General features: G+C 30.2%; 1 protein-coding gene across 1 annotated transcript; it reads left to right on the top strand.

Moving 5' to 3' along the window:
* Nucleotides 1–8,522: 8,522 nt before the first annotated feature.
* LOC11411035 (putative RNA-binding protein YlmH) lies at nt 8,523–15,341 on the top strand. Its single transcript, XM_003596713.4, has 10 exons — nt 8,523–8,725; nt 10,676–10,785; nt 11,001–11,132; nt 11,227–11,300; nt 11,397–11,502; nt 12,292–12,360; nt 13,701–13,765; nt 13,854–13,952; nt 14,785–14,884; nt 14,992–15,341. Exons 1-10 carry the CDS (start codon nt 8,566–8,568, stop codon nt 15,052–15,054), a joined length of 978 nt encoding a protein of 325 aa, XP_003596761.1. The 5' UTR covers nt 8,523–8,565; the 3' UTR covers nt 15,055–15,341.
* Nucleotides 15,342–18,513: the final 3,172 nt, after the last annotated feature.

Here is an 18,513-nt window from a genome sequence, read left to right as displayed (position 1 = left end):
TTAGAATTGATGTTGCCTTTACAAATTATCATCTTTATCACGTTTACAAAATTAATTTAAGAGCCTCTGTTTAAGATTATAAAACAAAATCATTTTTAATATTTTAGTTATGTTTGTTGGTAAGTTTTTTTTTATAACTCATTTTTTCAAAAATGATTTTTATGCTGAAAATTTAAAAATAAAACTATTTTGATTAGTTTTAGCAAAAGAAAATAAAAATTTTTCTAATATAACAACCATTCTTATTATGAAAAGTGGGGTTTATTATAAAAAAGAATATAATTTCTAATAAAATGAGAAATAAATCAAACAATGATTAATTTTTTCACCAAAGAACATATGGTTCAGACGACCGTAAATATTTAGGTAGAATAATTTTTGAGTAAATTACACTTCCCTTTCTTCAAAGATGCTTGAATTACAGTCCCCTCTCCTCTTATGTATATTTTAACATAAGAGAAGAGATGAGTGTAATTCAAGCTTCTCTTAAGGGGAGGAGTGTGATTTACTCATAATTTTTTTACTAAACTTTACTTAATTGGACTCTAATTATCTACCATTAAGGCAAAATGTCACCGACATTGATCAATCTAATTGTGACACGTAAGACAATTCAACTATTTTATCTCTCTCACGCATATTTTTATGTTTAAAAAATTGTAATTGATCAATGTTATAGAATTCTTTCCATTTGATAAAATAAATGGAGTATATAATTTGAAAAGAGATAAACATAAAAAATAGATAATAAGTCATACTACTAAGTACTAAGTGAGTTCCACCATCATTAATTATTTTATACATTTTTCAAACATTTTGTATCTTTATTTCTAAATGAGAAAAAATAGAGATATCATAAATTGAAAAGATCTTAACTCAATGTTTATATGACATCATGCTATACACGTGCAATCCGAAAACTCATCTAGAACTCCCAATGCAAGTAGATCCACGAGTTTGGTACTTTGGTTGAAAACTTTGACAAATATGGATGAAGTTAGTTGTTGGTATTTAATGTACCATACCATTGGCATTGTCAATATTAGGACAGTACGGGGTATCAACCACTATCAATAATATCCTTATCACCGCCAACGTCTTTGACTTTGAATTATTCACAAAACTTGAACTTGAACTTGAACTGGTACTATATCTTGTCTTATTTGTAAAGTGAGGTTGAGTTTTAGTTGCTTGTACATTACAAGAAAGTTATGAGTACTAAATAGATGAGTCACCTTTCCACAAAGAACAAGAATGTAGTACTCCATTTCAATGAGATAAAATTAAGAACCCTTATTGCAACAAAAATGTGATGCTCGTAGAGGACATAGATATTAATGTGCATGTGTATATGTTCTTCTAGGGAAACTTTTCTCACACATGGCACTTCAATTTTAACATATTCAAACATACAAAATTATTATAAAAACACAAACAAATAAATGAGTATTGATTCTATAAAAATTAGCAGATCAATATCATCGTCCTATTTTTTTAAAAAGTCAAACTAACTTATCAAAATTAATATTAGAACCGAATCTAAAACTTTGAGATTAACTAAAAACTATGGTATTGGGGCTTTTAAGTTTTAAGAACCCAAGCAAAAGGATCAAAGGCGATCCAAAAGCTATGATATTGGGGTTTTTAAGAAGCAGAAAAAGAGATTTTGACATTGACTATATTGACAAAAATGATTTTTATGAGAAGCTGTTTGAAATAAATTCCTATTAGTTTTTTTTTTAAAAAAATTGACTATCCAATTATTTTTTTTAAATTTAGAATGATATTTTAAGAGAAGTTATTTAAACGAAATTTTTATTTGAAGAATTTCTTTAAAAATTCTTGGTTAATAAAATTATAGAAAAAAGGTATTACACTATAAAAATATATTTTAAATTCTTAATTAATGCTAAGCATGACTTTGAAATAATGTATTTCATTCATAAATTACATGTATGAACAACCAATCTATCTATCTATATATATCTTTGAATTAGAAACTTGAACTATTCTGATGCTTCTATTGTGATGATGTGGCACCTCTAAAGAAGCTTGATTTCTACTCTCTTATTCTATCTAATAATCTAATAGTTGTAATAGATAGATAGATGGATTAGAAATAATGTGCAATTAAGTATAAGTGACATAAATATAAAGATAACTTTTCACTGCTCTAGATTAATATATAAGCCAAAGAGTTTTAACGGTTACTCTACATATGCTCTATTTTTAAGAAGATTTAATTTGATGTGCTATAATAATTTCGTATGTTCATATAAAAGACTTTTTTTTTTTTTTTTTTTTTTTTTTTTAAGGAACACGTAAAAGACTTATACACTAATCAAATTCTGTTTTGTTTAGTTCTATAGACCAATCAAATTGCAGTTATAAGTTAAATAAATTAAAATAGATAGTGCTCAAATAAATTAGTTATTAAATTTTAGTTACCAAAAAAATGTTACAGTATATACATGCAAACAATAGGTTTCATATTTTCTCCACATGAACATCAAACAAATTTTTAAAATTATAATAGTGATCATCACGATACTACCAATATTTTTATAAATACAAACAATTAAGATTAATATTAATTTAATAGTAATCACTATGATTTATCACACCAACCTTTGAACTATCTTTCTTTTTCTATTCCTTAAGTATCCTACCACTCACTCACTCACTCATGGGGTTAATGACAGTCTTTTATTTATTTTTTTTAATTTTCAGTTATAGTTTTATCAAGTGCTATATTTTGTCACATTCATAATCAATATATATTCTTTGTGCATCGATTGCTAAGTCTTTGTAGTGTAAAATTTGGTTTTCATTGATCAACACTTTCTCCAAACAATTTTCGGTGGTAATTTTCAATTTTCATGTAAGTATATGTCTTTAATCATTATATTTGCTTCAATGAAATTAAAAATTATGCAGTTTGTATCGAAGATGCTCTCATTCTGCTTCTATTCCATCTCTCATGTTAATACATAGTTTAGTTTTAATCAAAACATTACTTAATTCGAGTAACTATTATCATTTTTATTTGAGATGAAAAGGAAAAGAGGTGGCTACAATTTTTCTTTGATTTTAAATTGGAGATTTTTCGAAGAGACGAAGGATGAAGGTTTCAACAGAGAATGAGGTGATGGAGCTTATCTAAGTAGTCGCGTCATAAGAGATGAATGATGAAGGTTTCAACAAAGAATGAGGTGATGAAGCTTATCTAAATAGTCTTTCTAACATATAAGAGAGGGTTGGAATCAATTCTTAGTTCTTATTTCTAAATCTACATTTATAGCACATAAATTCTTGATTCTTATTCTAAAATTAGCACATATATAATATTTATAGTTTGAACTAGCTCATGACAAAAAAAAAAAATTATAATATTTATAGTTTGACTAGCTCATGATAAAAAAATTATAATATTTTGGTTAGTATTTGTCGCTCCCTCTAATTTTTTGGGAAAGATCCGCCACTCAGGATGATTCCTTAAAATTTGGGGTTTTCTTTACTTTTTTTGGTGAGCCTATTTTTTATTTTTAAATTCCTTTTTATCATTTTTTTGTTATAGAGCAATTGCCTTTTCGACCAAAATTACGGTAAAATATAATTGCCTTTTAATTCCTTTACAAGTCTTTCACAAACAACAAATATATTCTTTAAAAATAAAATAAAATTTACAAACATGCACCTTTTCTTATATAACAAAAGAAAAACATAAAAAAAATTATCAAATAAAATGCATTTAAGGTTGTGCGATAAAAATTTCTATAAACCTCTATTTATTTTTTTAGTGTCAATAAACCTAACTTTTTTTAAACAACCAGAGAAATGCTAATTATTTTTTCAGTTCCCAATATTTTTTTAAAAATGTTGTTTTAAATATCTCCATATATATATATATATATATAAGAAAACATTTTAAACCAAAATTGAGTGTACTTAAATGAAAAAATTATAAGTGCATTGTATTAAGATTACCGCTTTTTAGTCAATTAAATAATTTTTTATTATTTAACCGTATTTTAACAAACACCTGCAACGCACGGGTTGCATTTCTAGTATATCTAGTAAAGAATACATACATGTCACATTTTTTGTATTAAATATGACTTTTGAAGTCATTTATTTTAATCACAAACAACGACACCAACTACATGCATGGACCACCAACACATCTTTCAAATAATACATATTTTCCTCATTCATCATGTATTCAATAAGTTTCTTTCGGTCATGCATGTCATGTGAGAATAAATTATATATGTTAGAAATATAAAGAGATTCTCAATTTTAACCCTTATTATGTTTATGTATTATGTTTCTATCTTCTATCGGATAACTTATTTGGTAAAAAAAAACTAATTTTTTTTATTTGTAAATAATCACATAAGATTTAATAAGGTTATATTATTTTATGGAAGAATTATAAATTACATCAATTATCACTTTGAAATTAGACGTATATCAACAATTTTTTTTAAGGGAAAGTTAATTATTTATTTGTTATCTCTTTTGTGTTCATATATTATTTTATTGTTTATTTTTTTCTTATTTTTCCACAAATGCGTAAAATAAAAAACACTTTTGCAAACACACAAGTATAAAAAATTGTTACCCTCTAATTATTTGACATATAATATTAAAATAATTAGTGCACATCTAAATATTTATACTATACTAGTGGAAAGACGAGCAATCACTCTTATTGCGCTAATGCGTGTGGATTATCAACGATATTTTATTGAAATTTTTCGTGTATTAGCGCAATAAGAAGAGGAAAATTATAAACAATATTTTATATAGAATTTTTGATATAGATAAAAATTATAAGTATAAATGTTTGTGACTTTCAAATGTAACAAATTCAACAAACCATAGTTATCTTTTTCAATGACAAAAACAATATAACAAAAATTCTTATCTTTTTAATAACACCAACAATATAACATTATTTTATCCTTAAAAAAATTTAACATTATTATAGAATTTTTTTGTTTAAGAGTATAATTGGAATAACAAAAAATCAGTCCAAAATCTTTCCAGAATCCCCTATATTCTCTTTATATATGGTATAGATGTACTGCCATTTAGATGGGCACTCCGTGTTGTTTGTCATCTTTTTTTTATTGCGCTAATACATATAAATTACGAACAATAGTTTTAATGAAATTTTGATTTAAAACTATTTTGATTTTGTTAAAATTATATGTATAGATAATAGATATTTTCTGTTTTCATATTTTAACAAACTATAATTATATTTTTAAATGATACCAACAATATAACAAATATAATACAAATTCTTATCGTTCTGAATGACATCAACAAAATAGCATTCTTATTGACAAATTTGTTAAAGGATATAATTGGAAGTGAAAAAATCATTCCAAAATCATGTACTCACTTTATATATAGTATAGCCGTAACAAACTATATTTAAAGCCTAGTTTCTTATGCAATTAATAAGGAAATATAGTGGTGATGATTTTGTTAAGGACTGGAGATTATGATTTCCGTTCAGCTACAGAAAAAAGGGATTAGAGTAGCCGATCATACCCTTTATATCATATATATATTCCTTCCATAGCAAAATGGAATGAATCCACGTCGTGAATAACGTTACAAAAGAAGTCAACATCGTAACGATGAAGCATATCAATTGAATCTTTGTTGTTGTGGTCCCTTTTCATGTTAAAGTCGCGGAAATTGAATTCCCAATGCAGCGATTGTTTTCAAAATGAGAAGGTTACCGTTGGCGGTTAAAGTGAGACCAATTTGAATGATGTTAAAAGTACCGATCATGTTATTGAATCATGCCGGGAAATTCAATGTTTTTTGTTATTTAAATATTTAGCTAACGCTCAGTTAACATGTTTGTTTTTATGTTATCGATCCAATAATATTCAATATTAGATTTTGCTTAATCTTTTTCTTCTTCAAATTATAACACTTTTATTCTCTCATACGAAAAAATAGCTAATAAAAATTGATAAATTTTTAATATGGCTTAAATGCTTTTTTGGTCCCTTAACTATTTAATTGGTATCGCTTTGGTCCCTTAACTAAAAAAAAAGATTGTTTGAGGATTTTAAGTTTTTTTTAGTCTCGTTTTGGTCCATTCTGTTAGGTTTCCGTTAGTTTTAATAAAAAACGTTAAGTGTGGACACGTGTCACCTTGTCATTGGCTCTGAGTTTTTTTTTTTTAATATATATATATATTTTTGTAAAAAAATCCCAGAACCAATGACAAGGTGACACGTGTTTACTCTGGGACACGTGTCACGTTATCATTGGCTTTGGGATTTTTTTTTAAAAAAATATATATATTTTTAAAAAAATATTATTATTTTTTTTGTAAAAAAAAAAAAAAAACTCAGAGCCAATGACAAGGTGACACGTGTCCAAGAGTTAACTTTTTTTTAAAACCCTAACGGAAACCTAACATAAGGGACCAAAACGAGACTAAAAAAAACTTAAAATCCTCAAACAATCTTTTTTTTAGTTAAGGGACCAAAGCGATACCAATTAAATAGTTAAAGGACCAAAATAGCATTTAAGCCTTCTTAATATTGAGAAATGGTGCATAAGAATAAAATTAGGCTAGCCATGTATGACACATCATCAAAATTATTAGTAAAAAATTCTGAGAGACCTTATTAAGTGTATATTAGTTACAATATTTTTGTTCTAACATTTTTAAAAGATAAAAAAGAAGCTTCAACTAATTTGTTGAGAAGAACTACTGCTTGATTGTTGAAATTTGAAAGGACACTTTTTCGTAAACTAAAACAAACCAAATAGACTAACAATACTAAACAAAAGACTTAAATAATTTGTGAACCTTTAACCTTTAAAAAGTTGCAATTTTAGTCTCTAACAAAAAAAAATTACCCCTTAATTTTACAAAACGTTGCAAATTAAGCTGCTCGTGAGAAGACGTCACATGTCCTAAAACAAGGGTCAAAATCGCAATATTTTTGTAAAGATAAAAGGCCAAAAGAGCATATTTCCCTAAAGTTAGAAGGTCAAAAGAGCATATTTCTTAAAAAATAGCGGGCAAACTTTTTTTATTAGAAGGCCAAAATCGCAAAATTTTAAAATATAAGGGGGAAAATTGCATTTAAATGAACTCGACTTTCATATATGACCTAATTCGGCTAAGAATGAACATTGAACTCGACAAATTGAGTCCTTTATATAGGATCTAATTGGACAAAGAATGAAATATAAAATACAATTTCTACGATCATAATCTTTCGTAGAAGTCAATCCACAAACTATTCCTTTAAAAATCTAGTCAACAAGAAAGGAAACTTCTCCGTTGGCGACTGAAACAGACCCAAACAACAAACAATACCAAATAAAATCAATACGACCATTAGATATGACATAATAAAACTAAGAATGAAATAGAAACTCGAATTTCAACGATCGAAATGTATTCGGTATAAGTTGATCTCACAAACTATGCCTTTCAAAAAACAATATATCTTTATTATGATGAATTGAGAACTAATTTATCTTACATATAAAATTGTTAAGGACTAAATTATTATTTTTATTAGAGACTAAATTGGACATCAAGAAAATTGTCAAGGATTAAATTAGATTTTCACTTGTCCAAGACTTAAATATAGCAAAAACATTTTAAAAACTACTTCCTCCGTCCCATAATATAAGCAAAAAAAACTCATTTTCTTTGTCCCAAAATATAAGCAAAAAAGACAAAATTTTATCCTATTTAATCTTGTTTTTTTTAAAAAAAATCATCTTTTCCAAGATTTTTTTTGTTTATTCTCATAGAATTAAATGCAAATTACATTCAATTTTCTCTCTCTTTCATTTTCTCCATAACCAATAACCAATCAAAATTGTTTTTACATCTTCCTATAAAACTTCTTTTAAAGAAAACACAAAAAACTAGAGTCCAAATTCTTATATTTTAGTTTTCTTAATAAGTGTGTTTTTTTTTTTTTGCTTATATTATGGGACGGAGGGTGTAGTATTTATTAAACCTAAGTCTAGCAAACATTTAAAAAAGCAAAGTAAGAGCTCAATTTATATACATTGTCGATGAAAGAAAATTTACACATGCATTCACCACAAAAAAATATTTACACAAGCATTCAATAATATGTTATCATATTGATTAATGAAGTATGATAAATTATGTGTTTTTAACTTATTAAATAACGTAATAACACATCATTGAATGTATGTATAAAAAATTTCAATACTGATATTAAAAATGTTTTGAAATGCATGTAAAATATCCACCACATCCTATTCAATTTCTAACTAGATTTTGCTTGGGAGGAAAAACAAAGAAAAAAACAATTAACATATTTTTATATTCATTAACTAATGCTTCAAAAAAATATTCATTAATTAATTGACTGTCACAATATATGTATATAAGTTTAATAACAGTGGGTTGACGGTGCAAAATATTCGTAAAAAAGTTTAATGGAGATGGGTCTAGAGTTTTTACACCTTAATTAAACTCATATTTACACATACACCCATATCATATGGAACCTATCACTCATATTCACCATGGCTGCAACTACCACTAGCTTTGGAACTGCTTGGTGTCTTAGAAGAGTAACTCAAGCTTTTGCACTTTCTCATTCTCATACTCTCCGCACCAATGGCAATAATCTCTCTTTTCAAAGGACTCTTACCTCTCATCTTCTCTCGTTTTCCACTTCTTCAGGTTACTCTCTATTTTCTTCATTCATTTCAATTTTTTGTAAGTTGATTCTATTTGGCATGCAATTTTGTTCAATTGTTCAAAATCATAGTCTTTTTTATAAAATAAATTGTTGGTTTTGAATGAAATTGTTAGTTTATTTTTATTTTTTGACAAGTTGTTAGTTTATTTTAAGTTACATGAATTAGAGTATTTATCCAACTCAACATAGTGATGATGAATATATAGCTGAATTAGAGCAAAGGGTTTCATAAATTGTAATAAGTTCAAAACTTTGTGTTTGTAATTTTTCAAACTGTGGGAGAACTTGTTGCTAAAAAACAGTCATAAACTTTGCTACATGTGAAGCAATAGTGAAGTGAATTTGGATACTGAAGGATATATTATGTACTGTGTTGTTATGAGCTTGTGTTATTAGTGAAACTTTACTCACACACTAAGGCTCTGTTTGGATAAACAACTAAATTAAACACTTATAACATAAACGCTTATCATATAAGTGCTTATCTATAAGCTATTTCTATAACAAAAGATAGAATAAAGTCAAGTTGTTTCACTTAGCTATCTGAGAAGGTTTATGGAGATAAGCTGAAAGCAGGTCATGGACATATCGTAAACTGTCTATATAACCTCTCTCAAATAGTCTCACAAGTATCAATGTCAGTTGATAAACTCAAATAAGTCAATCCAAACAAACCCTAAAATCAAAATGAAGTGCTTGACTGATCAATTAATCAAATCAACTTGAGCCATGCCCTGTGTTTCCATCTAAGTAGAAACTTGAGTTTGGATTCCATCCCACTGACTGTAATATAACACAACTTGAATCGTATTTAGCATTGACACTTTAGATTGAAAGTGTATTTGGTGTCCGACATGTGTTGATGTCCAACACCTACACAACATTGCAAGATGTGGTTACATTCAATCACTTTCCTAAATTATTATGGTGCCTACTTGTCAGCGTCGTGTCTGACGTCCGTGTCTGTGTCAATGTTTGATGTCTGTGTTGGGCCATATGAGGGAATACATGACATTGGGGTAGGGGAGACATTTTCATGGACTTACATGGAATGAGAATCAATGGCTTTGATCATGGTTGTGAACGGTGGTACTGGTACAAGCAACCGAGCAAGTGGCGTGGCCTGATGATGAGTGGTAATATGTGTGGAGATGTGGCAAACTAAATGGTGAAAAGAGGTAACATGTATGCCTAGTCTCTTGAAAGTATGTTTGGTAGTTGGCTTGGTCCAAGTGACGAGTAGTAAGAAAATGCTTAAGATGGGTCTTGATTTGGTGAAGAATGCCAACATGTTGGTAGATACATGGCTTTTGGAATAGTATGCTTGGTGTTCCCGCTGAGTGGCAGTTGAGCATTGAATACTCACGAAAGGTTTTCGTACGAGGAGTGTTAAAGACTTACACTTGAGGATGAGATTGTTGGTAACTCGTATGTTAGTGTTATGTGGGCGTGAGTGAAGGAGTTTCACATTGTTTATTATTGGACAAGGTGAACGAAGACCATATAGAATGGAAAGGACAACAAAACTAATACCTGGTTTTTGATTTAGATAGGGTGCAGAGTGGATTAATGTGGTTCCCTTGGTAAGTTCTTCAGTACATATCTCCTTGCTCTCGTATCATCAAGAGTCTTTATCGGTGCCAGAGGTTATGTATGTGCAGCAGATATTTCAGTAGTAATGTTTATGACTGGATAACTTTTAAATCACGTGATTTTGTATTCCCCTTCCCAACTACTAAGCAATTTTGATGTTTTATCCTTTGATCATTTGGTCGATGTTTTTCGAAGAAGCACCCTGGTTGATGGAGAAGATATATTCATAACTACTTTTGAGTTGTAGTTTATTATATGTATTTCTTCTTAGCTAAATCATTATTTTGGCATCTCAATGTCGATCCAGTTTCACATTTTTAATGCTTTCTGACGCGCAGATTCAGGTGCAAGTACGACAGTGCAAGCTTCAAAACGAGAAGTTGATGTATTGCTCAAGGGAGTTGGGGAGAAAAGTGTAGAAAATGAAGTGAAGCATGTCCTTGAGATGGTACTCTCTTGTTTTTTTCCCTTGATCCATACAAATTTCATTCTAGACTGTCACAAGCTTGGAACTCCCTTTTTTCCCTACATGGAAGTCTAATATTCATTACCTGTGTCAACATTTGATGTCTGGTTCGGCCTTTGAGCCATTATATATCGTTTTATGCTATATAGCATCATTTGATCCCTAACTTGGTTGTTGTCCATTTGACTTCGTTGTAGGCTAGACGAGCATCATTAAAACGAGAGATTCTCCATACAAATTTTCTAACACCTCCAGTGCTAAAAGAATCTATGCAAGTATTGGAAAAATTAGCGGATATTAAAGCATTGGCTCAAGGAGGTTATCCACAGGTAACCATCTAGATATAAGTGCTTTCCATTACCTTGATACAGTGAAGTGTTTGCATCGTATCACTTGTAGACACATAACTTATATGCTCTCTAGGCTGAACGGTGCCGGATTTCTGTTGGACATCCAGATGAACTGACAAGTGATCCAGATGTTATTTCAGCATTGAGGTAAATTTTGTTACCAAAATTGCCAAGCCCAGCACAGAAATTGTTGATGCTCCTAGATGCCTTCATAGTATATTTAGGTAAAATTACTCTTTTCAGTATTACAGGCAACTTCCAGTTTGAACCTTGCTCTCACGGTGACTTCCTTGGCTCAATTCTTGGTACAGGAATTGCCAGGGAGAAAGTTGGGGATATTATATTGCAGGTATTCTATAGTTTTCCCCATTTACTACATGAACTTTTACCTAAAACTGTGCTCTGTGCACAAAATGGTATTAACTTAAGAATTCATTAATATTATTATTTGAACACGTTCATATAATATTTATATCCACCAAAGGATCAGAAAAGTTTTCACAAGGAATAGCCATGGCTGTTTAATGAGCAGCTATGACTGTCTTGGCCTGTGTATATAGTAAAAGACCCCTGTCTAAAGTTGTGCATATCTCTCACATTAATTAATGACTTCATTTTGTTGTTTTATGACTTTATATTCTATTATAATGTAAAATTAATCAAAGAGTGCATCTGAACAAAGTTAAATCATTGTGACTGGTGAGAGTTCTACATTAGATGTGACTTGACCTCAAAAAATGTTTATAAGTAGGAGACACCCCTCACTTTACAAGCTGATTTTGTAGGGTTAAGTTAGGGGCCTTCTTTAGTTTGCAACTATGTTGACGATCCATTGGTTTAGCCTCAACTTAAAGTTTCTGGACATGACCTGGATTAAATTATTTTTTATTTTCATCCAGTATATGTTTTATTTGACCAGTTTGGTTGTCTTTCCAAATATTTTTTTTTTGTTTATTTTCGCAATGTGCATATGATACCCAATTAAGAAAGATATAGAGATTAATGAGCTGGATAAAGATGTGATAAACAACAGAACATTATGACATCTTTTGATAGTTGCTGTTATTGTATTTTCGCAATGTGCATATAAAACCCTTCATATTTTGTATACCTTTGACTTTGTTACTTTGCTACCCAGGGAGAACAGGGTGCTCAGATAATTGTTGTACCAGAGCTTGTTGAATTTCTTACGTCAGCACTGGATAAGGTAATGTTCTTGACTTACTTCATTTTACAGACTACCTTCTTAAAACATTTAGGTATCAGAACAAAAGGAAATGATTGTGTAATTGTGGTGAGGAGTATTTTATGAGTATATCATTACTGTCGATATGAATGTCGTTTCAAAATTTCGGGGGTGCAGGAATTTTTTAAAATCTTGGATGAGTGTAGCAGACTATTCATAAAATATCACAAAAATGTTTTTATTCCTCTGAATAAATATTACTAAATTTCGTAGTTTGAAGGTGAAAATTGGACAACACACAATAGCACAAGTATCACACTTTAAGTACCTTGGTTCTGTCATAAAAAGAATTTTTTACCATAGGATCTTAGTAGGATGAATAAACTGGAGGAATGCTTCTAGTGTAATCAGCGATAAAGAAACGTCATTCAAGTTTAAAGGAAATTATACCATATGGCCATAAGACTTGCAATGCTGTATGCAGCTGAATGTTGGGTCATGAAGAACCAATAAGAAAGAAAACCCTGTATCACAAGGATGAGACTGTTAAGATGGATAAGTGGTCAAACATGACAAGATAGAATTAGGAATACAATCTTTTTATTGGATAGACAAATGTTAGTATATTAGGTATGTTAGTATTTTCTCCTTCACAGGGTTTGGGTCATTTAACTCCTTCAACCCTTAACTTTAATGAGTTGAGCTAGCCAACCCCCTTAGGAACACAATTATAAACGAACGAAATGTGGTAGCTACAATTCCAGAAAAGATGATAGAACATGTCTTAGATAGTTTGGACATGTGTCAGGATGAGGATGTTATGATCTGTCAGTGAAAGTGGAGACACAAGACAAGATATTCTCGAAAATGAATTCATTAGAGAAAGACGGGGTGGCACTTGTTATGAAAAAATTGACAGAATCCTTTAACTTAATTGATTTGGGAAAATGTTGAGAAGATTTGTAGAAGATCATATAAAATAAGTAGATCATATGGGAGGTAGTTCAATTGTTAAGGCCTTAAAGGTGAATAAAAACTATAGATCAAATCATTGAACAGGATTCAGATTTAAATGGTTTGTAAATTATGTGTCAATAGACATTATTTTTGTTTTTTCTATATGACAAACTTCACCTGATGAGAAAAGTTTTTTTTTTTTTTGTGTGTGGCTTTTAAGCAGTTTGTTGTATTAGTGTTGCTAATTGTTGAGAAGTTCCACATTATATGAGATATGACTTTATGTTGTGTTTATAAATGGGAGACATCCCTCACTTTACAAGCCGATTTTGCAAGGTTGAGTTACACTCAATTCAAATCTTAAGACTAATTATCTTCTGATCGCATTCTTCTTATTCATTCAGGTTCGTAACGTTCCAGTAACTTGCACCAAGATACCATTAATTTCTCTTGATTATGAACCGCCAAGGTAACATCTTGGTCCTGGTTTGAAGTTAACATAAAAGTAGCACTTAACTATGTGATTCAGATTTCACCAATTTTTTTTTATTGTGCAGAACAAAATCTTTCAAAACTATAGAAGCGTCACTAAGAGTTGATGCAGTAGCTAGTGCAGGATTTAAGATTTCACGTTCGAAGCTAGTTGACATGATCAGGTTCGCAATCCCCAATTTGTGTATATGTCATGTCTGTGAAATATTATTGAATTCTTGATTTGCTTACGGTTGTAGTACACTGGTCCTTGAGAAGTCGCTTTCTGAATCCTATTCCAAAATCTGTTCTTGCATAGTGAAATATTATTGAATTCTTGATTTGCTTACGGTTGTAGTACACTGGTCCTTGAGAACTTGCTTTCTGAATCCTATTCCAAAATCTGTTCTTGCATAGTGAAATGATGCCTTGTCATAAAACGTTGTACATAACATCAGTCAATATATGGATGAGGCTATCTTAATTGGCTTATTTGAGCTTATCTGCTGACATAAACACTCATGAGACTGTTTGAAGAACTTATGAAAACAGTTTATGACATATCCATAAGCTGTTTTCAGCTTATATTTATAAGCTCTCCAGGATAGCTTATGAAACCAGCTCATAAGTTTTATAACTTATATGAAAACAGTTTGACTTTATTTTATCTTATGTTATAGAAATAGTTTTTATATAAGCACTTGTGTGATAAGAGTTTATGCTTTAAGCGCTTAATTAAGTTGTCTATCCAAGTAGAGCATAAATTTAATGTCTCTGACTATGATTAGATTTATTTTCGGCAGTTTCTTAGCCTACTCCTCCTTGATTTTCTTGCACTTAATTCAAAATTTTCAATATCTAGAAATGTATTCTCGAGCATAGAATTGTTACCCTTTGATTATTTTGGAACATGACATGCTTGTTTGAGCATGATTCATACTATACAAACTCTTTTGCATGAAATATTTTGGCTTACATTATTATATGATGATTGTGCTAAACAAATTGTGCTCATAGCAATGGCGATGTACGTATCAACTGGATCCCAATTACTACAAAAGGAACCACAGTCAAGAGTGGAGATCTTGTATCAGTTAGCGGATTGGGAAGATTAAAGGTAACTTGTAAAAGCTTAAAAGAAGGCCAAGTTCATCTGAACGGCTTTGGATATAAACCACTTCCTTTTTATTTGAGTAATGTTTAATTTATTTCATTTTGGTCCAGATAGGAGAAGTAAACACCACAAAGAAAGGAAAATTTGCAGTGGAACTCATTCGATATTTGTAGAAGTTTTTCATTGCTGCAGAGAAAAAGTGTATATACAAAACAAAACATTTATCCTCTTTTATTATTTTAAATGTCCATATATGCCTACTTGACCACATTACATTGCTTGTTATGTGGAATACCAAGTTCAAACCAGGAAGAGAAGAGCAAAGAACAAATTCCAAAAATGGAGTACTATAATTAGTGAAATTATATACTAAATTCATTCATTTAGTCCTGTGGATATTTTTGCATTTCTGAATCAGCTCTCCTTATATTGTCAATAATTATTTGAATTCATGTGGACATTTCCTCTGTTTGTTTCTCAACAATGTTTATGAAGCTGAGTAGTTTTTCTCTATATGCAGCACTATTCTTATTTTTATCGTCCTCTATTGAAACCTTTAGCTGTAGCAATTAGAGGATGGTTGTGATCCTTTAGAAATCCCTTGACAACCCATTTTCCAAGTATACGAGCAAGAGTGTTGCCATCTATCCCAGAATGTCGACATTACATAATGCGTGTAACAGATCCTATGAGAGGTAGCATATTCAACATAAAATTTTCTGGCCGTTCTACTAGGAAAATGGCAAATTTTGATTTTTGAATAGTCATGGACTTTGCTATGTAAAAATTCAGTGTTCTTGTTAATTCAGTGAAGTTAGAAATTGAAGGATCTCACTGAGAAAGCTACACAAGAGGAAGTCTAGAAACCCATTTTAGCTAAACCTCTTTCCCATTTCTTTACCATTTATTTTCTTCCCTAATTCTGTTGCAATTGCAGTTATTGGTTACTTTAGGTTGTGAGAATCAGAGATTCATTCATTCATGGCTTTGTTCATTGTTCCAAATTTCACTCATACGGCGTCATAAAGCTTCAGACCACTCTATTAAATCAATTCACTAGTTTTTTTCGTCTTCCTCTCTTCTTTTTCAATTCAAGATCTGTTTCAATTCTTCTCTCTTCTCTTTCGATTCAAGATCTGCATTTTTCAATGGCGTGTGGAAACAACTCAGGAATTAACAATGGCAACAATTCAAATCTAGATGCAGCGTTGGATCCTTACTATATTCATCTGCCAGAAAACCCTACCACCGTCCGCGTTACTCATCCGCTTGCCAGAGACAGCAATTACCATGACTGGAAAGCTGAATGCATCACATCCTAGCTACGAAGAACAAATTCCAGTGCCGAAAAAAGATGATATGAATTTCATTGTGTGGGAATGATGTAACAACTTAGTACACACATGGTTAATCAACTCAATAGATTGCTGGAAGCATGGTGTATATTCAGAACGTTGTTGATGTATTTAACGAAATTAATGAACGGTACCTACAAGGAGACATAGTCAGGGTTGCTACTTTGTATCAAGATATTGCAAATTAGAAACAAGGGTCACTAAAGATATCCGAGCATTTCACTAAAAATTGTGCGCTTTGGGAAGAATTCGACCAATACAAGCCTATGCTACAATGCACTTGTTAACCAACCAATACAATTCTAAAGCAACCCCGGAATATTTTTCACCATTATATGTTAATGTTATGTTAAAAGATAGGAAGTTTTTCTTTGACCTAATTTACATTTATACTTTTTAATTAGACAATTATTTCATCTTCATTTTTCTTAATGACAAATGCTACTACTCCTTTGTTAGAGATTGAATCCAGAACCTCAAACTCCTTATTCCTTAACTCAAACTAGTCGAGCCACCCAACTCACCCCCACCCCCTATTTCATCTAAAAAGGTTAAATTAAAGTTCTAATTTAAAAGGTAAAATATCTAAATTTTGGTTGAGTTAATGAGTTTAATTGAGTTCACAAATTCGGATCGAGTCGAGTTCAGGCTAAAATAAGTGTTCATATCGAACTTGAATCAAATTTCATGCCAAACCAATCCTATCGAGGTAAGGCACACAACATCAAGTGGTATCGTGGATGTAAGTCTACCATAATATGAATGGTTCAAATCACAATATAAACTAACCGAAAATGACAAATATGAAATATTGAAATTAAGAAGTCTTCAATTTCTTCGAGCCAAAAAAATGTATGCATATTCTATGAGAAACAAAACTCAACCAAGAAAAAAGAACCAAGTACACAGACACATTCAAAATTAAGAAATTTGAATGTCAAATATTACACTCTTTGAAACTCAAGTAATTATAAAGCAACAATTTATTCAAAGAATCCAACCATAATCCAAAATGTTGAGCAAATTCTAAGAGTGTGTTTGGATGGGGGAATGTTTTGAGGGAATGTATTGTTTTAAGGGAATTCAAATACTTTGGGGTGAATTCCATTGTTTGGATAATAATTTGAAGCATTTTCAAAATGATGGAAATTTATGAAGTATTTTGTTCAAGTTAAATTTAGAGAATTTCAAATAACACCTAAAAGCTAAGAATTTCAAATTTCTTCATTGTTGTTATTTTTCATTTTGGTCCTCAAATTTTCCAAAAATTTCAAATTGACCCCAATAAATTTCCAAAAAATTGCAAATTGGTCCCTCAAATTTTTCGAATATTATAATTTGACCCCTCAATTTTTTGAAATTTACATTTTGACCCTAATTTCAATTTTCAAATTTGGCCCAAAAAAATTAAAATTTATAAAAGTTGCCCAAAAATGATGACAATGAATTTTTTTTATTACTTCATCCAAACAAAAGAATTGAAAAATGAAAGTAATTTAATTGAATCATTTAAATTGCCTAGAATTCTAAATTCTTTAAAATTTCTCAATTACCTCATCCAAACACACTCTAACATTCTCTAGTATAGTTTCATAAAATTTCATGCATACCCACAAAACCCAATTCTACAAGGAATCCCACGTTTACACTTTTTGTTACACTTGCCACAATTATTAACATTATACAATATGTTAGTACAAACTCCACCACAACAACGTTCTCCTTGCTTACATTTCTTCCCACATTGACCACAATGGTTCATATCACCAATAACATCAACACATTTTTTCTTGCAACATTGTAGCAACTCTGTTCCCTTATTTGCTAAAATTCCATTACATATATTCTTACCAATAGGGTTGCATTTTGAACCTTTCTTTATTGTAGTTGCCAAAAATCTACTTCTTGATTTGTAATGAGGAAATGGAGAATCCAATTCAAATGTACTTGTTGAGAAGGCTATTTGGTAGTGAAGAGTTAAAGTGATAAAGGAAAAAAGAATAGTTGTGACCTTGAATAGGGTTTTGGCCATTGTTTTCTAGGTGTGAAAAAAATGTGAACTTTGTGATTGCTAATCTTAAGGGAACAAGAATTAATGTGAGCTTCCACTAAAAGGTGTCATGCATTTAGGATGATTTAAACACTAGGTTTTATGATAAAATATTGCATGTTGCATGAATAGTTTTCTCTTTATATTATACCACTTCTTCCTGATTCTCTAATGTATAGCATCTTTTTTACTTGACTAATTCAGCTTAAATTTTTTTATGGACTACA

Source organism: Medicago truncatula, chromosome 2, assembly GCF_003473485.1.
Source record: "Medicago truncatula cultivar Jemalong A17 chromosome 2, MtrunA17r5.0-ANR, whole genome shotgun sequence".
Taxonomy (NCBI): domain Eukaryota; kingdom Viridiplantae; phylum Streptophyta; class Magnoliopsida; order Fabales; family Fabaceae; genus Medicago; species Medicago truncatula.
The sequence above is the reverse complement of the archived record's forward strand: the minus strand, read 5'-3'. Positions and strand labels throughout refer to the sequence as shown.